The sequence below is a fragment of the Panicum virgatum genome, chromosome 5N (assembly GCF_016808335.1).
Source record: "Panicum virgatum strain AP13 chromosome 5N, P.virgatum_v5, whole genome shotgun sequence".
Classification (NCBI taxonomy): domain Eukaryota; kingdom Viridiplantae; phylum Streptophyta; class Magnoliopsida; order Poales; family Poaceae; genus Panicum; species Panicum virgatum.
In genome coordinates this window covers 6,053,542-6,077,670 of record NC_053149.1, presented here as the reverse complement: position 1 = coordinate 6,077,670, position 24,129 = coordinate 6,053,542, and the positions used below count along the sequence as shown (strand labels likewise).

The following is a 24,129-nucleotide window of genomic DNA, read 5'->3' as shown; positions in this document are numbered from 1 at the left end:
ACTAAACACACCCAAAAACAAAGGGAAAAGGGTTTTATCACGTTGCTGTTCGCGGACGTACTGGTATACATCCGAACGTTCTGGCGCACGCCAAGCATCCCTGATTCACATCTCATTGTCAAAGGTCTTACATGAAAAGATTTGTGGCTTTCTGTATATCTGTTCTTCAAAATGGAAGTACACATCTGGCATGTCTAGATGCTACTCTAGAAATCTTGGGGCAATTAAGACCAAGAGTATTGGAAAAATGCATCTCACAAATTCCAAAAGCCTTTGGCGTTGCTTCTATCCGCACAAAAAGGATATCACTACTGCTACCTTCAAAGGTTGAAGAATTTTTACAGGGAAGCCTCATATTGACCTGTGACTTCTTGATATGTTTGTCATGTCGTTTTATCGATATAAGGGTACTTAGTCGGTGAAAACCATATACCCAACAAAACGGAGATGTGCAGAAATAGCAAAAGCAGTGATGAATAGGCAGTTGAAGGGTAAATGTTCCAGCAGAGCTCCACACCGAGAAATAGAATGATCCTGAGAGAATGAGGGGAAATGAAAATAAGAGTCCAAACCAAGTGGATGAATAGTTGAATGAACGCACTGTTTAGTTTCAAAAGAAGAAGAATGCATTTAATCTTCACAAAAAGGAAGCAGACATTTCTATCAATATGATCATGTTTGGTTCGTTCATAAAGTTGCAAGACTATTATATAGACTGAGGCAGAAACAGGTCTATATGAGCGTGGAACCTTACCTCAAAGGGGTCGGAAAATGCGTTTTCCACAACAGAAAAGGCAATGAATAGAAGTACCTGCACAACAGAATGGAGCCAACTTGGATTCTAGCATTCACAAACAATAGCCAAATGAATACTTAACACTTTCGATGTTGAGGGGAGCCTGTACTTACCAGGAATAGAATTGGTAATGTAATGATCGGGCACACACAATGCCAATGAAGTTGCTGACAAACATAACGGTTACAATATCTGGAATTATGTTGTAGCTATCCAGTTAGTCAAGCAATAAAAAAGAGATCCAAATGCTGTCATTAGTTTAAGGATTGCAGTCTAACGCACGTTCTTTACTGAGAATGCATGGTCTGGGCTTGCTGGAAAAAAGCTGTAGAATTGATTTGGCATGTTTAAATCTGGAATTCAAGAAACCGAATAGGCCTCCTTCATGCCTGTCAACAAAAGTAAAAGAATGTTATGCACCAGCACAACCATTATAAAATATCCTAGCATTTTTCTCCAAATGTACGGATATAGATATAAGTTAGAAACGTGCAAATATTCTTAGAAAGACTGATATATTAGAGAGAAAAATTGAGGGCACATTGGACTATTGAGATGAGTGTAGAATTTTGCTAACTGATTACACTCAGTATGAGTGGTGAGTACTCACTTTAACCACTTGTAGTGTGCAAATACCATAAGGGTAGTGAGGTGAAGAATCAACAACGCAATAGCAAGCTCTTTGGACACAAACAACTTCTCTGGGATGAATTTGAAGTTCACAGACCTGAAACAAAAAACAATTAACTCTGTCCATAACTAGGAGGTCACATGTAGTGTGTGATACACAGGGCATAATGGTGCTGCTGAAATGGTTCGAAATTCATGAAATATTATATACACACCAGAAATGGATGAAGACACGACCGAGATTGAATGCTCTTGATATGTACTCAACTGGATGTGACAGCAAGAATGGCATACCCAACAATACCTAGAGACAGGAAATACAAATCGTTATAATCAACAGTGTGATACCTTGTGTCCCATCTAACCAGCTACAGTCTAGCAGTATACAATCAATAATCACTAACTTTTCCATGCCAATATAAACAATATCATGTATACAATCTGATAAGCTAGAAATGCTCCAAAAGTAAAGTGCAATTAACAGAATATGAAAGACACAATTAGTTGTAAAGTTAATTCCTTTGTGACACGCTACTGGAAAACATCACTATGCTTTGAAGTTTTAAGATAAAGAAATTGCAAAAGATTTAGCAGCATTCAATTTGACATTATAATATTATATGAAGCAGAAGTAAATTGTACTAACAAGGTAGAAGAAACTGCCAAGCATAGACAAACTGATATTAATACATGGTGCTAAGAAGACCGTTTGACAAACTGGGAATATTGGATTGGGATGAGCCATTTTTTTAAAAAAAAAGGAAAGAAAAGAAAATAAAAGAAAGAACAATGCACCTGTACTACAGCAGCTCCAAACAAGGCAAAGAAGACTCCTTTGATGCTCATGGCCTGTACCAACAACTGAGTAAGGGTAACAGTTGGCAGCATAGAAAGATGTAAGGAAGGAACAAACCATGGTGCAATTGTTATTTGTACCTTCACCATCAGTAGAAGCAAAGAAGGAGCGAAAAGAAGGACATTCATCTTAACCGAGACAGCTCCACTGCAAAAAAGATTGATAATAACTAAATGTCAGAAGTTATTTTCTAGCAATGGTATTTCTGTTTGGCAGTTTATAAAAAATAAGAAGCAGACTTATGCAATTTACTACCATACTGTTGAGATCACCTGAAAACTATTAGGCCAAGGTACCACTTATGATAAATAATCAAAACCATAGCAGCATGGAGCAATGTCATGGCGAAGCCGTCGTTGAAAAGGCGGAGCACAAAAATGGAGTGAACCCTTTTGGACAAACAAAGCAAACCTAAAGCCCACCATGGAAGCTGCGTCCATTATTGAGAGAGAATTAGAAACCACATTGGGTAAAGAGCAACCAAAAGAAACTTTGGGATCCCTCCCAGCATACCAATTGTTGATTTATAATTGCAGAACTAAAGAAAATCCCACATTCGTAAGTTATCTTATCTGGGCTAGACAAAGGATTGTCTGTAGATGAGTACGCATGACAGAATAATAGAATATCAACTGGTTGTCAAATTATCCTTGCTGAATAAACAAAGAACTAAAAAGAAGACTATTCTATATGAGAATCACAATCGCTGAAGTCTGAACTTTAGGACTGGAAAGAAGGAAAAAAGTGATCAGTTTTGCATAAGTACCACTTCAGTCTTGACGTAAAGCAGAAGAACGAGGCTCAGGTTGACAATGTACAGGACGCCAAACAAAATCTGCAGGCATGTACCCAAGAATTCAGCACTCTTAAGCGCTGCCAAGCATTTGATAACAATGAGAGGTGAAGACGCAGCAGAGCAAACGAGTTCGTGTTGTCAAACAGATTTCACTCTGCGGTGACCTGAGCAGGGAAGACTTGGCCGCCGGTAAGGAACTTAATTGCGGAGTAGACATAGAGGAATCCAGCCGGGTAGACCAATGGTCCTGTGTCTCCCTCGATCTTGGTATAGTCCCTCTCCCCCTCCAGAAAAGCATCCACCTAGCAAATCAAACACACACCAACATCGGCCAATATCACAGTTTTTATCCCAAATTCCAAATTTCTTGAGTCAAAAAAGAAGGAAATCAGCAATCTGTTCACTATGCTGGTACCTGGGACATGTAGGCGTCCCAGTCGATCTTGGTATCTGTACATTGAAGCAACAGAGTTGATTAGCGGCAATTAAGAGATACAGAGAGCTGAACAAGGAGGCGCTGAATTTAAAGTTACGGACACGGGACGAAGGCGATGATGAGCGCGACGAGCGCGGCGTCGGCGAGCACCAGGAAGGCGGCGAAGTAGAGCGGCCTCCGGTCGGACATCCCGGACGGCCTCTCCGCCGCCGCCGTGGCCGTTCTTACGGCGCGCTTCTTCTCCGCCCGAGCCATGCTTGCCACCGGCGGCGACCGAGGTACCACCGGGCGGCAGATCCAGGAGGAAGACGAGCCGAGCCGAATTCCGCCGGCCGACGACGACCCAACGCCGCCGAAGGGAGGGATATGCGGTGCAATGTGAAAGCACCGTGAAGCAAACTAAGGTCTTCAACAAATTCTGAAAAAAATCATGAATGTACATCTCGGTCTACCCCATCTACATATAAAATTTCATGATCAAATTCATCTTACTCTAACAGTAAAAAAAACAAATTTGGGCTGCATTTGAACGTTAATGATTGTCAGAAAATTTGTCTTTTTTGTAACTGTAAGTGTAAGATGAATTTGATCGTGAAATTTTATATGTAGATGGAGTAGACCGAGATGTACATTCATGATTTTTTTCAGAATTTTTTGAAGACATTTCTAGTTTGTTTTCACGGTGCTTTCACCAGTTCGGTGATTGCACCGGATATGCCTCCCGAAGGGAGGGTGCGCACCCGTTAGGCGGGCCAAGATGGGCCTTCACCGCGACGATGCCGATCTGGGCTCATGGACCCCAATGGGGGCATTGCCTCCTGCTTTGGGCCGCGAGGGATTTGATTTGGGCTACGGAGCCCGCGGTGGTCAGATGCCTTTGGGCCCATTCGGGGGGATCTCGAGTCGTCGTCTCCTTCGGCGGGCGGTCGCCGTCGAGGCGCGCGTCACCCTCCCCGACAGCGTCTCGGTCGATTCCGACGGGCATTACCATTCCACTGCGCTCGCTTTGGCAGCCACCACCGTATTCTTATTCTTATCCCATGGCTGAGCAGTGCTCCGTCCTCTTTGTTGCCGGACCCGTTCGCTAAAGCAACGGTTCACGGTCGCAACGCGAGGGCTCGCCGGATGCCCGGATTCATCTCGCGCGCCGGTGATCCTGACCTTAACTCTGAAGCTCCGACCACACGAGACGAGAGAGAGAGTGAGAGAGAGAGAGAGAGCATCCATGCCCCTCTCCTTTCAAAATTGACGAGCAGAACTACGGGATTGCCCGCCAGGATCTCGCCACTGAACTGTACCTCGTGTCGTCTTCTCACCATTCAGCGATCTGGAGATGCGCTTGTTCTCTTCTCCTTCTGGCTCATCTTGAAACGAAAAGGATGTCTTCTAAATTCGTGTGCCCTGAGCCCTTCGTTTTTTCAGTCGGAGTTGGTAAGCGGCACGAGGCCACAAACCACGAGCGTTGGCTCTGCTAACTTTTGCATCCGTTGCACTGTTCGGTTGGGCTATAAGCCAATGCTGGCTGGGCTGAAACGTACTGTAGCTACAGTAGATGCGAGAGACAACGGTAATAAGCCAGCACTGTATAACAGTCGTCAGCCCAGCAAAATAATGTCCAGCCGAACAGGGCCTAAATTCGTAATGGAGACGGATGCATGAAAATGGGCGCATCACTAGGGTTGGACAAAAAAACTCGTGACTCGATAACTCGCTCGAACTCGCTCGTTAGTGGCTCGGCTCGGCTCGTTTGAATTTTCTTGCGAGCTGAGCCGGTGTTCTAGCTCGGTAACCAAACGAACCAGCTCGAGAGCTGGCTCACGAGCCAGGCGAGCCAAAGCAGCAGCCCAGGCGGCAGGCGCCTAGCCACCAGCCCACCACAACAACGACCCATAGAAAAGCCCACAAAGGAACCCTAAGTAAAACTGGACACCGCCCGGCCGCCCTCATCCGGCAGTCCAGCATTACCACGAGAGACCCCATCGTCCTCACGCCGCCGCCCCAAACTCCTCCCGCCTGCCGTGTCCGTCCTCTACTCCGCCGGCCTTCGCTCCGCCCCCATCCTCGACGCTCACGTGCCCCACGGCTCCGCCCTCCGCCCCCGCGGTGGCTTCGGCCGCCGCTGCATCTCTGCCCTCTGCCACGCGCCGCTGCGGCTCCGCCCTCCGCCCGCATGGAGGGAGTTGTTGTAGAGGAGGGAGCTCGCCGGTGCAGATCTGAGCAGGGGGCGGCGGGAGAAGGCAGGGGCGGCTCGAGCGGCGAGGAGAAGGCAGGGGCGGTCCGCCTCCGTCCTCCATGGCTCCGTCGTCCATGGGAGGTGAGAAGGAAGAGGTCGGGGAGTCCGTCGGGGAGGAGGTCGGGGAGCCCGAGCGCGCCTGTATTTTTTTTGTGCTGTGGCTCGTGAGCTAAACGAGCTGGCTCGAGCTCGTAAACGAGCCGAGCCGAGCCGGCACTCTAGCTCGGTATGTTAACGAGCCGAGCCAGCTCGTTTGCTTACCGAGCCAGCTCGAGCTGCACCGAGTCGAGCCGAGCTGGCTCGATATCCAGCCCTACGCATCACTAGAAGCGTTGGGTTTCCAACGCTTGGAATTGAATTCTCGAGCAGGATAACGTGCCTGATCTCGACTGTTATCTCCGTGCACATCCGACCTCAGTTTACCGGTGACGCCATTTTTTGGGTTGGAAAACAAAAACAAAAGAGTAAAATATATTGGGGTCCTTAAACTAGTTGACCTGTTCTGTTTAGATCCATAAATTTTGAAAGTGCAATTTTAGGTCCACAATCTATTCAAGTGTGTCACTTGAGGTCCAAAACACCTCTTACCAGCGTTGACCGTCTACGTGGACCGTATATTTGCAAATCACCCCTTTCCTACACTTTGTTCCCCCAGGCCTTTCGCCGGGAGGGAGGAATGGGCAAAGCGCAGAGGTGCTCGCCGGCCGCCCCTGCTCCGCGCCCCGCCCCGGCCATGGAGGTGCTCGCCGGCCGCCCCTTCTCCGCGCCCCGCCCCGCGCGCAGAGGTGACATGGCCGCCGCCGCCGCCGAGCTCGAGGGCACGGGCACGCCCAGGCCCCCCCCGCGAGCACGGGCCGCCTCCTCACGCCACTCGGCCCTGTCCCACCGCGCCTCCGGCTCGCCGCGCATCTGCCATGGCTGCCGGAGACGCGCGTTGGAGCAGGGGCCGGCCTCCTCCGCGGCGGGCCCGCCAGGGCCGCCAGATCCGGCCGAGCTCGAGCGGGCCTGCCATGGAGTAGGAGAGGGGGCCCGGGCCGCCCTGCCTCCGCCGCGCCGTGGGCGAGCCACCCGCGGGCCATCCGCACTACTCCACCGCGCCGCGTGTGCAGGGGAGGGCTGGGGATCCGCGGCGCTCGCCCAGTCGCCTCCACCTTCGCCTCGCGCGCGCCCGGCCGAGCAGGGGCCGTGGCCGCCGCCCGCAGAGGGAGGCTCGCCGCCACCTCCTTGACGCCGCCGTCCTCCGCACCTCCTCCGCGCCGCCGGTGCCAGCGCGCGGGCCAGCTCGAGGTGGGGAGGGGCAGCGAGCCGGGCAGGGGCGGCGCGGCTCGCTGCTCTGCGCGAGCAGGGAGGGTGCTCGCCCGCCGCGCGTGCCCGGCCCTGCTCGCCACGGAGCAGGGGCCGCGGCGGCGCCCTGCTCTGCCCCCCGTGAGCTCGAGCGGGAGGAAGAGGGAGGGAGGAGGGAGGGAGAGGGAGGGAGGAGGGGCCACCGTCGCCATGGTCGCGCCATGACCCGCCATGGCCGGCGGCCAGAGAGACGGCCCGAGCTCGGTCCGCGCTGCCGGGGGCGGGGCAACGCCGCGCCGTGCGCGGATCCGGCCGGTGGCGGAGCGCCTCCGCGCCACGGGCCTCCGCGGCAAGGGAGGAGGAGGAGGAGGACCGAGGCGGCGCGGCGAGGGAGGAGGAGGAGGACCGGGGCGGCGCGGCGAGGGAGGAGGGGAGAGGCCGCGGCGGCGCGGAGCTGAGGCCGGAGGAGGGAGGGAGGAGGGGCGCGCCCATGGCCGGCGCGGGGAGGAAGCAGGAGCACCCATGGCCAAGGCGCGGGGAGGGAGCCGAGGAGCGGGGCTGCAGCGGCCCGGCGGTGCGGGAGCAGAGGAGATGAAAGGATGAGGGAGAATTGAGGAGGGCTCAGCTTGGGAGGGGTGATTTGCAAATATACGGTCCACGTTGGATCTACGTGGCGGTCCATGTAGACGGTCAACACTGTTAAGAGATGTTTTGGACCTCAAGTGACACACTTGAATAGATTGTGAACCTAAAAATATATTTTCAAAGTTTATGGACATAAACAGAACATGTCAACTAAACCCCGTGCATTTTACTCAAAATAAAATCTTGTGGCGCCAACGGCCATTAGATGCTGAATCCAATAGGGCCAAGATGTCGACGACATAGGCACGACGAAGGTGAGAGGAAGAAGAAGGGCAGGAGCCCCGAGGCCGCCTTCCAAGTCCCATTTGTGCGCCGCCCCTGCCAACCTGCCAGTGCGGTCTCCTGGCGTCAATACTTGTCCTACTACATCGCAAAGCCACAGGGACGAACGAGTACGGGATTCCGGGAAGATTCACCCGGCGCCACCTTTTGCGCAGCGCGGCCGGCCCACTATTTTAAGCGCGGGCGCCGGCGGCGGCGGCGACCAATCGCGAGAACGCCGCGCGCAAGATGCAGGGCGCGGCGGCCGCGGCGACCTCTGTCTCCGGAGCGTCGTGGTCTGGGGCCACGCGCGGCCGCGCCTCGGCCCTCGCCTCGCGCCATGCCGGCCTCGCCGCCGCCTTCTCCTCTTCCTCTTCCTTCGGGACCCGGGGCGCGCTCGCCGCTGCGCCGACGTTGCCGCTCCTCCGCGTTCGCGGCGGCTGCCGGCTCCGGCCTCTGTCGCTGCTGTCCGATAGCGATAGGAATGGGGAGGTCGCCATGCCTGCTGCTGCTGCTGCGGCGGCGGCATCGGTGCCGGCGGACGACGTGAGTGCTGGGGCGAGGGCGAGGGGAGAGGGCGCCGGCGCCGACGGCATTGCGGCCACGGTGCAGCTGGGCGCCATGATCGTCGCGTGGTACCTGCTCAACATCTACTTCAACATCTACAACAAGCAGGTCGGCCATTCGTTTCGTCTCGAGAATCCGGATCCCCTGCTCCCATCGCCTCGATGCGATCAAGATCATTCAGCGGTTCTTTCGCCACTGCAGGTTCTCGGCGCGCTGCCGCTGCCGCTGCCGTACACCATCACCGCCTTCCAGCTCGCCTTCGGCTCCCTGCTCATCTTCCTCATGTGGGCGACCAGGCTCCACCCGGCGCCCAGGATCTCCGCCGCGCAGGTGAGGAGGCCATTCCCGCCATCGACGACCGAGAAAATCTGCAACCTTTTTCGTCTGCTGCTTCCTAATCTGTGTGCGGCTGCAGTTGGGCAAGATCGCGCCGCTGGCCTTGGGGCACATGCTGGGCACGGTGTTCACCAACATGAGCCTGGGCAAGGTCGCCGTCTCCTTCACCCACACCATCAAGGCCTCCGAGCCCTTCTTCACCGTCCTCCTCTCCGCCCTCTTCCTCGGCGAGGTTGGCCACCTGAACACCTGCGAAACAAGTTCTTTCCGATCCAGTTGATTCCCACCGTGGAGTCAGCAGAATTCAGTCGATTGTTGCTCAGCTCAGTTCGCTTGCTCGCCGTCTCGTCTGCAGGTTCCTTCCCTGCCAGTGCTGGGCTCGCTCGTGCCGATCGTTGGCGGCGTCGCCTTGGCTTCATTCACGGAAGTCTCTTTCAACTGGTCAGTGCTCCCCCCTACCGATTGGAGATTCTTGGCATCCCACCGAACGATCCTTTGCCTTTTTGCTGTTGGGACTCAATGATTGGAGGAATCTTGACAGTTGACACTGTAATTTTGTCTGGGGATCAGGACTGGGTTTTGGAGCGCCATGGCGTCCAATCTGACCAACCAATCAAGGAATGTTCTCAGCAAGAAACTCCTGGCCGCTGACAAGGTGAACCTTCTTTCATCAGATTACCACCGTCAATCAGTGGACTGTTGCAGTAAAAAAAATGTCTTGTGAGTTGTGATGCAGGATGCTATGGATGACATAAACCTCTTCTCAGTGATCACTATACTGTCATTTCTGCTGTCTTGTCCTCTGATGCTGTTCGCAGAGGGCATCAAGTTCACCCCAGGGTACCTCCAGAGCACGGTAAGCGTTTTCAAAATTCAGACAAAATTTAACTGAATCAGCTGTGCTACGAATCCCCAAACTATCAATTCACAATAATTTGTTTTGCCATCATTTAGGGCTTGAACCTCCAAGAACTCTGCGTCAGGGCAGCACTTGCAGGGTTGTGCTTCCATGGCTATCAGAAGGTGACGAGATAACCTTGTTCTTAATCCCCTAGGGGCCATGAGTCTTCACCATTATCTTTTCCTTCAAAAGAGAAAGCTTGACTTTGATGCTTGATCTTCCCTTGCAATGGCAGCTCTCCTACTTGATCTTGTCGAGGGTGTCACCGGTGACTCACTCCGTCGCCAACTGCGTGAAGCGCGTGGTTGTCATCGTCTCTTCAGTCATCTTCTTCAGCACCCCCATTTCGCCTGTCAATGCACTAGGTAAGTTCTTTGACCAATGGCCCCAAAACTGATGCTGTCACCGCTTCAAGCTCTGATGGTCCTTTTAACCATGTCACTCATTTTTTCTGTTTTTTCTTGGCACTCATTTTTGCCGTTCTTGCTCCAGGAACTGGTGCTGCATTAGGGGGAGTTTTCCTGTACTCTAGGCTGACGAGAACAAAGAAGCCGAAGAATGCATGAGGGATGGATTACAGTAGTTCGTGAAAATTTCTTGTATACACAACTTCGAGGTATACAGAGTAGATCGGGATCATAGTTATAAAGGTGTCGCCTAATTGTCCAGACGGGCCACTTACCTGGACCCCTTGTCACCTAGGTGCACCCAGGTCGCCTTATCACGTAATCGGAACAAAATCCTCTGACGTATGTTTGAGGTCACAGACCGGACCTGGACCCACGCGCAGAAGTGGAGCTAATCAAGCAGAGTCTCCACAGTAGATGAGGGCACAGGCAGCTCGTTTGCACAGCTGCAACATACATGAATGAATATATTCCCGAGTTTCATGAGACATGGTGTCCTGTCCATTAAAATCCAACAGATATACAAACCACAGGAAACAGACGGCCACCCACGCCTTTGTGTGGTTCATGCGCCACCGCAGCCAGATGCAAGCGCTTATGCCGAAGAAGTAATAACGGACACAAACTCGCCTGAGCAGAGGCACACATGGGCAGGATAATTCTTCAGCACATGTAATAACGGACATTCAGTTCAATATAAAACATGCTGCAAGCATTTACAACAGTCATCGACTAAGATTTTACATAACATTAAACAGGAATGTCAACTGTCCATTCCGGCCAAAACTCAGCCCCAAGTGGCCTATTTCCCCATAATCAGGTTCTAGCATTAGGAGGTATACTAGGAAAGAAGTTGGGCTTCAACGCTTTACAAACTACGACCTCCGGCACATGGTAAGGTGTCAGGCTTCTCCCAGGCATCAAATCAGCATACCAGGAAACCATTAGGGATGAGTTCCAACACCCATATCCTAAGTTAGTGATGTTCCATGATATCCTTTGGTTTAAGCGGGACAACAAAGGAAATAATATAATTTAGTTAGGGGTACCATCTTTATCTAATTGGTTTCATCACCATCGCAAAACTGGGTTGCACCTAAAAGATGCAGTTACCAGTTGGAAACTCCCACAGCCTTGCTTGGACTCCTGCTCCTAGCACGGAATCCATCATTGCTTGTTCTGCTTTGATCCCCTCCAAGTGGTCCATAGAACCTGCCAACCGGAAGGAGGATACAGATGATTACGATACACTCTTCAAGGACAACCACATGCAAGGGACTTAGGAAAAGTGACAACAGCTGCTGGGAAAAAAGATACAGGACAAATGCTTCACCAAATTAATTTTGTTCTCAGGCTAAACAGGTCGCTTTTGCTAAGTACATGAACAAGATGCTGTTAGCACAACAGGCTCATAGAGACACTAAATTAAACCTGATAAGTTCAGAGATTTTGTCTCTAAACTTTGGAATTCCAGATGAGACAATGAATGGGTAATTGCAAAGGTGGTAAAGATGTGCCTATGTAGAGTACCTTTCATGAAAACTGAGACCATCCCCAGATTGATTGTTGCCAGAGCTGTATGGAAGATGGCAATTAATTATTTAGCAGGCATACATAAGCTACAAACAAGCATCTGGACAGGAAAAATTTGTATACACACCTTGGAGGAAAGCTGGCAGCACCACTCTGGTTATTGTGGCTGCTGTTATCATAGCTGTAGAGTGATGATTCATTATAATGTATAGATGGGTCAGAGACAGTATAGAATAGAAATTTTTGACATACCTGCCACGAAAGCTCGGAGTATCACCAAACTGACTGCCACTTGTGTTGTTATAGAAGCTGTAGTTGATGATTCATCAGGTTTGTACTGGGCTAAAAGGCAGCATTCAAACAGAAACTGATACACACCTCGAGTGAAAGCTTGAACCGCCCACCGCCTGGTTGCCGAAGTTACTGTTATTGAAGCTGTCAGTGGATCTTTTAGCACCATATCCCTGACCACCATAAGAGTTATCAGAAGATGCCCACCGACGTGATCTTCCACCATATCCTCCACGAAGAGCCATTTCTTTTAATTGTTGTGGCACAGATTGGTCTGCACCCTCCAAAATCTTCACAAGGTCTGAAGCATACTTTGAGTCCTGGTCACCGAAGAATGTGTAGGCAGATCCTGTTGCACCAGCCCTACCTGTCCTCCCAATTCTATGGACATAATCCTCCACACCAGTTGGGAAGTCATAGTTAACCACGACTCTGTGACAAGATTTTGGAAGGATTGTCAGTGGGCAATATTCAAGATATTATGGAATATTAAATTCTGTATTCATTCATCATTTACAATCAGCATTAGCATGACTATGACACCATTGACCAAATGATTAGAAAGTTATTCTCTAAAAAATTGGGAAGCAACAAAGATAGTGGTCCAACCTGATATCCTTTATGTCTAAGCCTCGAGCGGCCACATCAGTGGCTACAAGAACTGGACACCTTCCACTTCGAAAGTCACTCAACACAGAATCCCTCTCAGCCTGTGATTTATCGCCATGAATAGCAGAAGCACCATACTGCCGTGATAGGTTCCGAGCCAGCTGATCACACATCCTCTTGGTAGAGCAAAATATTATGACCTTGGACCCAGGCTCTTGTGAACGCAAGATCTGATCAAGTCGTCTTGATTTCTCCGAATGTGAGATAACTTCCACATGCTGCAGTGTGCAACAAACCCCATCAAATCAAAGTACAGAAACATATTGTCTTGTTTGACAAAATGAAAATAACATTTTCTTACCTGGGTAATTGACTTATTTGCAACCAGCTGATCCGTGTTCCCAATGTTAACTTGAATTGGGTTAACCAGTAAATCCGACGCTATTTTTCTCACCTCTTTTGGCCATGTTGCAGTGTACATAAGAGTTTGCCGTTTAGATGGTATTTGTTTAACAATTTTTCTTATTTGTGGCTCAAATCCCATATCAAGCATACGGTCAGCTTCATCAAGGACAAGATATGATACTTGACGCAGGCTCACTCTATTCATTTCCAAAATGTCGTTCAATCTCCCAGGAGTTGCAACAACAACATCAGCACCACGATCCAACTCTCTTAGCTGAGGGCCTTTCGGGGCACCTCCATATAAGCACTTCAAATAAAAAAAATATTATTAAATAACATCCCATGGTAGAACATATATTAAAGTAAAAGGAACTTCCATATGCTCACATATGATTCTATTGTATGGTTAGAGATGCTAGCATAGTAAGTCATTTGAAAATATGACACAAGTTCGGTTGATAAAGCACAGTGAGGAACAGACTTAAGAAAAAGACAAAGCAACATACAGTGGAAGATATTCTTGAAGATCTGCCAAACTTGATTGCTTCATCTTGAATTTGCGTTGCCAACTCCCTGGTTGGAGACAAAACTAATACTGTTGGACCTTCCCTTGAATTATGCTGTAGACGCTTCAGAAGAATAAACCCTGGAATTAGATATCCCAGTGTTTTTCCAGAACCTGTCTTCGCCACAGCTACAATATCACGACCTTTTAGAGCAATTGGCCATGACTGAGCTTGGATAGGAGTTGGTGCAGAGAATCCTGCCTGCAGAACCTGTAAAAAATAGACCCCCTTCAGAGATGAGTAATATGTGAATAGTGAATACTATAAATATATAATGATACAAGTCTAAGAATAGTCTATAGCAAGGAGAAAAGCTTCTCATGATTCATTTTTAGCTATATATCATGCAGCTGTGGACTGAAAACAAAGGATCTGCTCCAAACCACGGGAGGCTTTACAAGACAACAAACAGGTCGAACCCCGACTTGGAATGTTGACTTGAAGAGCCTGGTGAAAAGAAAATCCAGCTTAATCATGCATAGGTACAATGAATGCAGGATAACCACCTAGTTCCATTAGAACAGGATACGACAAAGCACATTAATTGGTGTGCATTTTGTGAACCTACCTCCCTTAGAATCTCTGACGGAAAGCCTGTTGACTGAAATGTCATGAATGGTGCTGGCGCCTCGTTACCCTGTTAACAAAAGAATGGAGAAATTAAGTAACATAAAAAATACAAACGAGAGTGATCGAGGGTAAAGGATTGGTTGAAGACATACAACGATACTAATCTCATGCTTAGCACGATATGCTTCTGTCGACATTTGGCTTCCATTGCCAGCTTGAGAAAATTGATTGGTGAAAGGAGCACTCTGTGAAACATTCGCTTCAGCTGCAAAGCGTGGCTGGAAACAGAATAACATATTATGTGTGGAGCAGGAAACATTCACTACATCGCTTATGATCATGCTCCTTTAAGACCATAGTTTTTGCTCTTTGCTGCACCATTATTACTACAGTATTACTGCATCTTCTTGCAGCTGTGAAGCCGCAATGTAGTGTAAAACTGTAAATACAAAATGTGTTCGTGCATGTAATGATAACTAAGCACATTATGTATGCAGCTCCAGTGGGCTTCTGAAAAACAGGACACCTCTTGATAAACAGAGATCAATCATGAAAAGGTCATCACCTGAATTTCATTAACCAATTACCTACTTCGTTCGACAAAATAAACCAGCACCAATTTATATTTTACTAGAATCCTTGCCCTAAACCACGTGCGCACCACAGAGCAAATGCAGCACAAAGTAGGAAATGTAACACACGATTGATATAGTGAAACAAAGAGAGAGGAAATCGTGCACCTCTGAGTGATCATTCCTTGTTCTGTTATCAGACGAAGGCGCATACTGCGAGCGGCTCACCGCAGCTTCCGAGTGCAACTGAAACACCAAACGACAGACTACAATGACAATCACGTACACGTGTAGTCTCTAAACAACCGACCATCTTGCCGACCTCAAGCCTCGTAGGACGCAACATTCCTAAAACGCAGGAAGAATAAAGAGAAAGTGGATTATTGTTACCTCGGAAGGTCCGCTGCTCCTCGCCCTCTCCTCGGGCCTGGAGTAGTCAGGCGGCTGCGACGGGGAGGGGGATGCAGCCGCGACGGGGCGCTCGTACTGGGTGACCTTGGTCTCCGGGTTCCAGAAGTAGAGGTACCCGGTGTTGCCGTCGATGAGCGCCCTCCACGGCTTGGGCAGCGTCGGATCCGGGGGCGCATAGCGCGGACCCTTGGACGCCGGCGCAGACGCCGACGACGCCATCCCACGCGGCCCCTCTCACCAACCCTGCCACACGGCCCACCCACGAATCAATCAGATCAAAAACACAGACCCCACATCGCGAGACGGGGACGAGATGCAATGCGCGCGCGAGGAGAGGGATCGGGTTGCGGAGGGGTGGAAAGCGGGCGAGTCCTACCGATCGGCGCGGCGGAATGCGGGAGGCGGCGGCGGCCGGAGGAGGGGAGGGGGGCGGCGGCGATTGGGGTTTTCGGCACCGAACCCTTCTCTGACCGGCTGCGGTCGGGTTGAGTAGGCGTCGCCGATTAAAAAGGAGGGGAGGAAAAAAAATGCAAGGAAGCGGAGGCGCCGAGGAGGCGAGGACAAGTCACCAGTCATGTGCGAGGAGGATGTGAAGTGGGGGGCCACAGCTAGGGGTGGTAATGGGCCATGGCCCTAATGGCCTCTTCACAGCCCAATAAAACCCTTAAAATTTTTAGTTTAAAAATACATATGTTTAGAACCCGGCCCTTTTATGGCCCGATTCTTAGATTTTCTAGTTCAAAATGTTGGGCCCTTTACCACCCCTAGCCACAGCTGGTGGTGGGACCCGCAGGAGCGCGCGGAAGGCCGCGCCCACGCTCCGCCCCGGGGGGCCGGTGGCCCCGCGCAGGTGATCTTTTGCTGGTTTCGGCCCAAACCATCACTTATTCACCGTGCTTTCCTTTCTTAGCAATTGGAACATCTCACGGTGACACATCGGGCATTCTTCGGGGTCGGGGTCACACGTCATCGGCGTCCGGCCATGTGCACGACTGCACGTTTGCTATTGGCAATCGCTATGTTTTGTTCGAGTAATCAAACAAACTTTAAGAAGGCATTGCAACTCGATCGCCCGAAGCAGCTAGTAGCTGTTATTGTTGAGCGTGCACTTAATTCATTGTCAGATCATGAACTTTTCTACACTTCCAGATATAGTGCTAACATAAAACAAGATCATGATAGATGATCACCAAGGGAGACCATTCGTCACAAGTCGCAAGATACAGCCTCTACACATGACGGCACCAAACAAAATTTAATATTTCAGAATCGGACCAGTCGAGGTAGCTGTCAGTGTTCATCACCACGAAATGGACACTGACATGACTCCTCAACCCCTAGAATAATCCAACCCTCTATAACCGACAGCATCGGTGTTAATGCTTTCTTAATCAATACAAATCACACTTCTTGTCCACAACTCAATACCACACACCTTCTTTCTCACTTTCTTTGACAAAGTCAATAAAGCGACTATCACGACTTATCTAACATTACAAGTTGGCCGGTTACCACTGCAGTACTGTGTTCAGCAAGTACAACTGGCCTCCATGAACAAAAACATGCATGACAGGCCAAACCATTGTTACCTCAGCTCAAGCCTAAACCTATGTCATTCTTTATCCTTTCTTGAGGAACAACTACGTGTTATCCCTATGAGAGCATTTGTATTAGTCATACAGCCCCTCTTGCTCCCAGATGTCCACAAGAAAATCGACCATCTCCTGCAATTTCATGATCCAGGTTCAAGCAACGCACAATACATTAAAGGGATAATTAGGGAAAAGTCTGGTTTACACTCTCCAACTATCGTAAAAGTCCGATTTTCAACCTTCAACTACGAAACCGGACAACATAGGCCATCCAACTGTCAAAACCGAGCAAATTTGGCTCCTAGGGTGGTTTTGAAGGTGGTTTTCATTTTGTGAGAATTAAAAATATTCAATTTTACACTAAAAAAATTTATAATTAATTTATTTTAAGTCAAAAAATTATGAAATGGGTATCAAAAGTTTTCTAAAAATGTAACCTATCAATTGTCACATGACTTATGAGCTATTCAGATCTAATTTTTTTATGTTCATAATATTTGGCTGCTTGCAGTTATGCCTATTATTTTTAATAACTAAGATTCAAATGGAGCAATAATAGATAGGTTACATTTTTAGAAAAATTTTGGTACTGGTTTCATATTTTTCTGATTTAAAATGAATTAGTTTTGATTTTTTAAATCTAATTAGATTTATTTATTTATTTTAGAAAATGCAAAACCACCTTCAAAACCACCCTAAGGGCCAAATTTGCCCGGTTTTGACAGTTGGATGTCCTGTGTTGTCTGGTTTCGTAGTTGAAGGTTGAAAATGAGACTTTTGTGATAGTTGGAGGGTGAAAATTGGACTTTTCCCTACATTAAAATGGTCAACTGAAATGCATTAGATCTTACGTGAAGAGGAATGGGTTGAGGAAATGGCTTATTTGATCCAAGCAGACTCTCATATGCTGCATTCCAACTGCATAACAAATAGTATTGGTGAGCGTAAATGCATAGGACTTCATAATACACCAAGATAGCATTCCCAAGAAACCCACCATCACAAACAAAAAATAAGATACTTGGTTTCAGCATATTATGGGGGATTGAAATCAGAACCTAGTATAAATTCGAGCGAAACAAACTGTACAAGAACAAGACTGGATATCCTTTTTCTGATTATAATTTAATTCTTAGCTGGTTCTCAGCATCCTTTTTGTAAGATGAGCAGCTGCCATCAAATTTGATTCATAAGAACTCTATTTATTTCTTATGGAAGTTTCTTGGCGATTTAAACTAATGTCATGTTTCTTTTCTAACAGTATAATAAATGAGACATGCAGTGATAATACACTCCATAGCTTCAGTATATGTCCAAGATCAGTAGATCACCATGACCTTATCAAATATTATTCTACTCACTTGATCTCTCCCTCATCACTAAAGTAGCAGTAGAAAGTGGAAACATTGGCACCCCAGAGGATGATGCACAAGTAATGTGAAATAGAGGGAGTATACAAAGAATATTGAGTAAAGAACCACATATCGCGTGCAACATGGATGAAAGCGATAAACTATACTAGCAGAGCACAATACCAGTAGAAATTGGAACCATCAATGGTCATTACAAATGAAATCACCTAGATAAAAATTAATAAAGCGGAACGATCTCAAACTTCAGAAGAAAAAAATGTGAATAAAATGAAACTGGTTCTGTTTCTGTAAGATTGTTTCTGAAAGTTGAAACACAAATTTTATATAATATCCTTCTCAGACAGAAAAGGTTATGGCAATTTTTTCCGGGCTGCTTCTATGCATTTATAGATCATCTTATTCTGTCAATTCTCATACCTCAATACTGGTTCGCGAACCTGCTTCACCTTCGGTCGCAGACTTCTAATTTCAGTCCACTCCTGCCTGGTCTGTTCCCAAAGAATGAGTCCTGCAATAATATTTAATATTTTGAATTTCAGGTCACCATACTAAGGTCCTTCACAATAGGTGCTCCAATTTCACTTGGTCCAGCAAGAACATAAGAATAGTAATTAGGCAGATGCAAAAAAGATGCAATATGCACATTTCCTGTTATCCATTCACTTGTTATCAGAATGACAATCAGGCAATACCTTGCCTACCCAAAATTTCTTCAATCTTTCTTTAAAAAAATGAGCCAATTTGTCATTCACCTTCGCTGGTCCTAGTTGTCAATCACGGTTGGGTTGAGAGGTCAAGCAGCCCTCCACTACCAGAACACTGCCTTTCCTGCTTGCTCAGACTTCTAACAGGCCAATCTAGTAGCAAAATGTACCAGATCTTATGAAAGGTGGCAGTACAAAACTATGGATTTAAGGCTTCCAAATATATTTTTTTTTGCTTAGAATCACATAAAACTATTACATGGTAGAATGGTACACCAAACGCATCGACCTTGTTGCAGACATAGTTACAAATGTTATGTGAAACCATGACATAGTTCAACATGAATATTTAGACTATGTCAAACCATGGTGGTTTTAAAAGACTTTATCAAGCTAAGGCCAGCATGATTCAGAAAGACTTACCACTATTACCAAGTTCAGGAAGGTTATGGCTGCTTCCAGTTCCATGCTGATCAAAGGCCCAGTTGGATGTATTGACTGGAGAAATGCCCCTAAGATCTGCTGGTTCGACCTCGATGGTGGTTGTACTCCAAAATGTCTCTCCAATGGGAATTTGGTCATGTGTAATCAAGTTCCTGGACAGTTCACCCAGTTGCTTTACAGCCTTATCACAGCATCCAAAACAGCCTCTGCTCTGTTTGGAAGGAGTTTGGACATGTAGACAATTAGCAATAAAAAAACCAAAGGTGCTAAAGTATGGAAGAGAAACAGATTGCAAGCAGAGCCAGACAAGGTAAAGGTAACCCTCCACTTCCACTAGTGGGTGAAAAATCAGAGACCACAAGAACATTTTAAGATCAATCCCCACCTAGAAACCTACTAGCTAGGTCACCAACGAGTATTGACATGTCAAAGTTTGATGGTAAATTGCAGGGATAAAGCATGCGAACAGCTATCGGGTAAGTCACTAATCAGTGACACACCACTGTAGTGCGCGCACAGCATACCCATCTCGAACATCCTTCCCTTCTCACATCTAATCTCCAGGAAATGAAGAGCTCATCCACAGAAGCCCAGGGAAACCAATCACAAGCCTAGACGAACCATGCGCGGACGCCCACTGAAACGCCCTGTCGTCTCGCGATAGAACGATTCCATGTAGAGCTATCAATTCATTCGATACCCTCCTGCAACGCACTCTACCGACCACGTCAATCTGCCACAATCCACAGCCGCGTACCGGCCAGAAGCAGCCGATTCACTCCTCCTACGGCCCATCCTAGGCGGCGTGGATCGCACTCGGTAGAAGAAACCAGACGAAAAGGAAAAGCAATGACGAGCGAAGAGGAACGCGGGCGAAGCGGGGGGGGGGGGGGGGGGGGGGGGGGGGGACCCACCCGGAGCAGAGGAAGAGGCAGGCGGAGGAGATGAGCCGCGGGATGGCGCCCCAGTTCCAGCCCTCGCCCAGGTCGACGTCCCCGTCCCCCACCCTCGACGCCGATCCGCCGCCGCCGCGCGTGGTCGCCATGCCGAAAGCCCGCACCGCGCCGCGCCCACTTCACTCGCCGGATCGATTGGCTCGGTCGGTCGGCCTGGTTCCGTGGTTCGCGCCTCGCCTCGGTCGGATTGCGGGGCGAGCGGGATCGCAAGGCGAGGGCGAGCGGGGGTCGCGTCACGATCGCACGTGATTTTGGATAAGAGGGGTCAGGAAGGAAGGCGAGGCGAGCGGGGATGGTGGCCGGTGGGGTTGACGCGGACGGGCGTGATTGATTAATCTTGACAGCGCGCCGTGAAGACGACCGGCCTCCGTTCCGCCATTTCATACATGGACCTCCTCTTGAGAGCAACTGGGCCGGCTTGCTTGCTTGCCCACAGCAGCATCGGCTTCTGCCGCTACCTACCTAATTTTCACGCCCTCTCAAAAAAAAAACCTAATTTTCACGCTCCTCTAAAAAAACTAACTAATTTTCACGTACCAACAGCACGAATTTCTCGCGACCATTGTCCTCGCGACATTGAAAAAAGAACAGCACGAGATTCTGCTCCTGCATATATGACTACCTCAGGGCTCAAGCGGTCCAGCAACCACGTACACATACAAAGCTGTGGACGTAGCTTATAAAACAAACACTGCTAGGGATTTTTTTTTTATTTTTAACCTTTTTTAATAATATTTTATTTTTAACCTTCTATGGATTTTATTTTCACGGTATAGCCCGTTTGGTCGCGCCAGCTGTAGTGGCGCGACAACGGCGGTGCGCAGCGGCGCGCCAGCGGGGCGCTGACGTGGGCGGCTTTGTCGCGCCAAATGCAGTGGCGCGACAGATGCTTCTTGTCACGCCAGGTGTGTTGGCGCGACAAGACTGCTCTGCCGCGTCAGCCTCTCTCGCAGCCCAGAATGGAAGACAGATCAAAGCTTCCTATTTCGTCATTTAAGGATGTTATTACTTCAACTTTGGATAATCACTAGGTATCATTTTTTTTTTCCTGAAAGGTTTCTCACATTTGGAAGTTATATATTTCAATCTGAAATATTGCAAAGGCAATAAAAGAGGTAATCCAACATGGAATCAAGTTGTATCCTAACTTCAATATCACACATGCATTAAACTGGGTGTTGGATTCTGTCTTTTCCTCTCTTTTTTTTCCTCTTAGGGATAAAGGTTATGTTAACACACAATAGATGTGACATATTTATACACAGCAGAATTATCTAACATTTGCTAGATCACAGTTTCAATTCTTATGATTCTTGGTTCCAAACAAAAAATCAGAGGGCAGCAAAAATTTTCAGTAACTGATCATTGTTGTTTTCTCCTTCATGCATTATACACTTTGCCAGGTCACCAGACGATTTATTTCACCTTCTTCTGATATCAATTTGGTTCCCCTGTATTTCTTACCAGGTGGTTCTTATTTCTGGAGAAACTGGCTGCGGTAAAACCACCCAGGTGCAGAATCTTTCAACAGTTTGTAGTATGTAGTATGACCATGAAATAGTTATTATATAGATTATTCATTCCTGCATTAAATTGAGACATTTTTCGTTGTGTTTTATCTTCTAGTGTTTTTAATTATTCCTGTTCTATTGATGTGAGCAATTTCTATTCTTGTTGCTATCAACAGGATAGCAACAAACAGTTTAGCTAAAAAAATATAGGATGTTGTAGAACAAAACTTGCTGCACAAATAACACAACCACTGAAGAGATTGGACCTGCTGATAAATAAAGCTCTTCATATTTCCACTCAATATAATAGCAGAACCATCAACAGCTCAGGATACAATACTAGGTAGCTTCTGGGCACAAATACTTTTACACAAGCACAAATACTCCTTCGGAAGCACAATGGTCCTTCACAAGCACTACTAGACCATCACATGCACAAATAGTCCATCACAAATTCTAATGTCCAGGGTCCTAAGAACATAGTGCATTACAAATACAAATAGGTTGACGGTGGCCTTCTACCTGCGGCGATGGCGTTGCTCTGGGGGGGGGGCTGAACGGATCGTTGCGGCGTCGTGCGCGGCCAGGCTCCGTGGGCAGCACATTGGCGCTATCAATGTCGGTCTGGTCACGTCCACGATGAGGCTGACGTGGAGGGGTAGGAGTCTGCACGGGATAATTGAACTTAGCATGCCGCAACAATCGTTATCGTATTGTTTTCACCAACAAATTGAGACTAAGTTTAGTTACCTGGCTAGATTCCCCCTGTGTCTGTGTGCCTAGAGGAGCATCAAACATCTGTGACATCCCAATGACCTCAAAGTCTGGGTCCTCCTCTCCTGAGTCACGTTGTGCGTCGGACTCCTCGGATTCTTGGGGTGATCGAATAGCTTTCCCCCTCGAAGCGGCACGGGAGCCCGTTCTCGTAGTCGAACGCGAAGGGGTTCTGGCGGTCTCTTTACCATAGTGGATAGGTGTCCGCCTGCTGGAAGACGTGGCACGTGCACTTGAAGTTCCCGCAGCATGTGGCCCAGGGGCAAATGCCTCGTCCGGCCTAGCAATGCAGTTGAGCTTTGCGGCCATCCGCTTGCAACTACGGCGGACTCTCTGCATGATAGACAGATACGTTACTGCTAATGTATTTTGAGGGACATGTTATAATGTCAACAAAAAGATGGCTTACTAACCTCGGCAAACGCCCGTAGGTGTCCCCCACCGTTTCCTCCTTGGCTCGCATGTGCCATTGCGACACCGGCCTCGTTAGCTAGCCTGCCGAGTTGTTGTGCCTGAAATGACTCAGTTAGTACAACATGAACTAGAAACAACAATGTCTTACATACGTCTTATAAGTATATGTGCATGACATACCATGTAGTTTTGCAAAGGGGCCATCTCCGGCTGAACTCCTGAGCGAGTGATATCATCATACTCGTCGACGATGTCATCATCATCGTCGGTGTCCTCACGGTCCTCTATAGGCTCAGTGGAGCGTGGAGGCTTGATTGAAACTCTTGACACTGAATGTATCCACCGAAGATAGTCCTTGTAATGGTTGTGCCTATGCGCCGGACCGGAATCAGGGTTCATCTATGCCTTTGCTCCCACTATCCAAGAGGAACCGCGTGTTTCACATGCCAGTCATTTTTAGTGTATTCTTGTCAATTCTGCAACAAATATGTAGTTGAAATATAAGGGGTTGCCGCGGGTGAGGAATCAGTAATAATTCAAAGTGAGTTTGACAAAAATTGTTGCACCTGTGCAAAGCTTGGGAGGTCGAAATAGCTTCTGGGGGGGAAGTCTTGTAGACGACCGAATTGTCTTTTCACAGGGTGGGGCAGGTGGAGCTCGACGGTGAAGAAGTAAATCAAAGGAACAACACTCCTCCATAATTCCTCATCTCAGTATGCACATGTCGCTGAGGCCCAAGTTCTCGAGCTCGTCTCTATCGTTGGGTGTCCAAAAGATCTTCAACAATAGTGATCATGACAACTAATTCGCACAAAACAATGTAGCTACATGCTAGGAGATACTTCAGGAGTGAGTACCTGATTTTGCGTGAGGCGGTCAAGGTCATCCATGTAGTGCATGTAGCAGCGCGCAGGGTCCCCTCTAACTGCTCCCACATTCTTCCAGCAATAAGCAACAGTTGGCCTCGATTTTGGGTCATGGTGCGGCCAAGGCTACAAAAAATAACCACAAATGAGTTACAAACACAAGTTATAGTAATATTAAGAGTGAATTGCACCCATCATACAACAACTTGGCAGGTGGGTGCAAATTGGTCCAACAATTTGTAAAGTACTCAATTTAGTACAATAACTTAATAGCTGGGTGCAGATTGATCCAACAACTTAGAAAATGTTTAATTTAGTGCAATAACTTGATAAATTGGTGCATTCACAGTCCAAACATTACACGATAATATATTTGCTAACGTCAAGTCA

General features: G+C 48.0%; 4 protein-coding genes across 8 annotated transcripts; 1 reads left to right on the top strand and 3 right to left on the bottom strand.

The window, feature by feature from the left end:
• Positions 1 to 14: 14 nt before the first annotated feature.
• Positions 15 to 3,950, bottom strand: LOC120672571 (dol-P-Man:Man(5)GlcNAc(2)-PP-Dol alpha-1,3-mannosyltransferase-like). Of its 3 annotated transcripts, none has more exons than XM_039953057.1 (13): positions 3,616 to 3,950; positions 3,494 to 3,528; positions 3,243 to 3,380; positions 3,049 to 3,117; positions 2,555 to 2,712; positions 2,363 to 2,429; positions 2,222 to 2,275; positions 1,642 to 1,730; positions 1,407 to 1,523; positions 1,079 to 1,185; positions 910 to 988; positions 755 to 811; positions 15 to 534 (listed from the first exon to the last, which is right to left on the bottom strand). In XM_039953057.1, exons 1-13 carry the CDS (start codon positions 3,767 to 3,769, stop codon positions 384 to 386), a joined length of 1,275 nt encoding a protein of 424 aa, XP_039808991.1. In that variant the 5' UTR covers positions 3,770 to 3,950; the 3' UTR covers positions 15 to 383. The 3 variants fall into 3 exon arrangements, with proteins under 3 accessions (XP_039808991.1, XP_039808990.1, XP_039808988.1); XM_039953056.1 differs by having other exon boundaries at positions 2,222 to 2,287; positions 3,616 to 3,859; XM_039953054.1 differs by having other exon boundaries at positions 2,222 to 2,429; positions 3,616 to 3,860.
• A 3,938-nt stretch (positions 3,951 to 7,888) lies between these two features.
• LOC120676910 (phosphoenolpyruvate/phosphate translocator 3, chloroplastic-like) lies at positions 7,889 to 10,636 on the top strand. Its single transcript, XM_039958246.1, has 9 exons — positions 7,889 to 8,612; positions 8,706 to 8,834; positions 8,920 to 9,072; positions 9,196 to 9,281; positions 9,411 to 9,495; positions 9,577 to 9,696; positions 9,795 to 9,863; positions 9,977 to 10,106; positions 10,234 to 10,636. The coding sequence occupies exons 1-9, from the start codon at positions 8,187 to 8,189 to the stop codon at positions 10,305 to 10,307; spliced, it is 1,272 nt and encodes a 423-aa protein (XP_039814180.1). The 5' UTR covers positions 7,889 to 8,186; the 3' UTR covers positions 10,308 to 10,636.
• Positions 10,637 to 10,810: 174 nt separating this feature from the next.
• LOC120676909 (DEAD-box ATP-dependent RNA helicase 14-like) lies at positions 10,811 to 15,639 on the bottom strand. 2 transcript variants are annotated; one of them, XM_039958244.1, is made up of 13 exons: positions 15,482 to 15,639; positions 15,085 to 15,348; positions 14,863 to 14,940; positions 14,275 to 14,400; positions 14,121 to 14,189; positions 13,493 to 13,762; positions 12,943 to 13,293; positions 12,582 to 12,859; positions 12,060 to 12,404; positions 11,934 to 11,990; positions 11,809 to 11,862; positions 11,679 to 11,723; positions 10,811 to 11,360 (listed from the first exon to the last, which is right to left on the bottom strand). In XM_039958244.1, the coding sequence occupies exons 2-13, from the start codon at positions 15,322 to 15,324 to the stop codon at positions 11,258 to 11,260; spliced, it is 2,016 nt and encodes a 671-aa protein (XP_039814178.1). In that variant the 5' UTR covers positions 15,325 to 15,348; positions 15,482 to 15,639; the 3' UTR covers positions 10,811 to 11,257. The 2 variants fall into 2 exon arrangements, with proteins under 2 accessions (XP_039814178.1, XP_039814179.1); XM_039958245.1 differs by having other exon boundaries at positions 10,834 to 11,360; positions 11,809 to 11,850.
• A 702-nt stretch (positions 15,640 to 16,341) lies between these two features.
• Positions 16,342 to 20,573, bottom strand: LOC120676911. Of its 2 annotated transcripts, none has more exons than XM_039958247.1 (5): positions 20,133 to 20,573; positions 19,198 to 19,429; positions 18,488 to 18,578; positions 17,549 to 17,615; positions 16,342 to 16,829 (listed from the first exon to the last, which is right to left on the bottom strand). In XM_039958247.1, exons 1-5 carry the CDS (start codon positions 20,556 to 20,558, stop codon positions 16,776 to 16,778), a joined length of 870 nt encoding a protein of 289 aa, XP_039814181.1. In that variant the 5' UTR covers positions 20,559 to 20,573; the 3' UTR covers positions 16,342 to 16,775. The 2 variants fall into 2 exon arrangements, with proteins under 2 accessions (XP_039814181.1, XP_039814182.1); XM_039958248.1 differs by having other exon boundaries at positions 19,198 to 19,424; positions 20,133 to 20,411.
• Positions 20,574 to 24,129: the final 3,556 nt, after the last annotated feature.

Excerpts from the sequence above, each read along its gene's own strand:
- LOC120676909 (XM_039958244.1), bottom strand. The coding sequence starts at position 15,324 with ATGGCGTCGTCGGCGTCTGCGCCGGCGTCCAAGGGTCCGCGCTATGCG. Across the intron at positions 12,405-12,581 it reads TTAGACATAAAGGATATCAG|AGTCGTGGTTAACTATGACT; the intron begins GTTGGACCACTA and ends ATCTTGTCACAG. Across the intron at positions 11,724-11,808 it reads GCTGCCAGCTTTCCTCCAAG|CTCTGGCAACAATCAATCTG; the intron begins GTGTGTATACAA and ends TCTTCCATACAG.
- LOC120676911 (XM_039958247.1), bottom strand. The coding sequence starts at position 20,558 with ATGAAATGGCGGAACGGAGGCCGGTCGTCTTCACGGCGCGCTGTCAAG. Across the intron at positions 18,579-19,197 it reads TCCTGAACTTGGTAATAGTG|GACTCATTCTTTGGGAACAG; the intron begins GTAAGTCTTTCT and ends ATATTATTGCAG. Across the intron at positions 16,830-17,548 it reads CTCAACCCATTCCTCTTCAC|GAGATGGTCGATTTTCTTGT; the intron begins GTAAGATCTAAT and ends ATGAAATTGCAG.
- LOC120672571 (XM_039953054.1), bottom strand. The coding sequence starts at position 3,769 with ATGGCTCGGGCGGAGAAGAAGCGCGCCGTAAGAACGGCCACGGCGGCG. Across the intron at positions 2,430-2,554 it reads CTTGGCCTAATAGTTTTCAG|TGGAGCTGTCTCGGTTAAGA; the intron begins GTGATCTCAACA and ends TCTTTTTTGCAG. Across the intron at positions 812-909 it reads CATTACCAATTCTATTCCTG|GTACTTCTATTCATTGCCTT; the intron begins GTAAGTACAGGC and ends TCTGTTGTGCAG.
- LOC120676910 (XM_039958246.1), top strand. The coding sequence starts at position 8,187 with ATGCAGGGCGCGGCGGCCGCGGCGACCTCTGTCTCCGGAGCGTCGTGG. Across the intron at positions 9,073-9,195 it reads CCGCCCTCTTCCTCGGCGAG|GTTCCTTCCCTGCCAGTGCT; the intron begins GTTGGCCACCTG and ends TCTCGTCTGCAG. Across the intron at positions 9,697-9,794 it reads CAGGGTACCTCCAGAGCACG|GGCTTGAACCTCCAAGAACT; the intron begins GTAAGCGTTTTC and ends GCCATCATTTAG.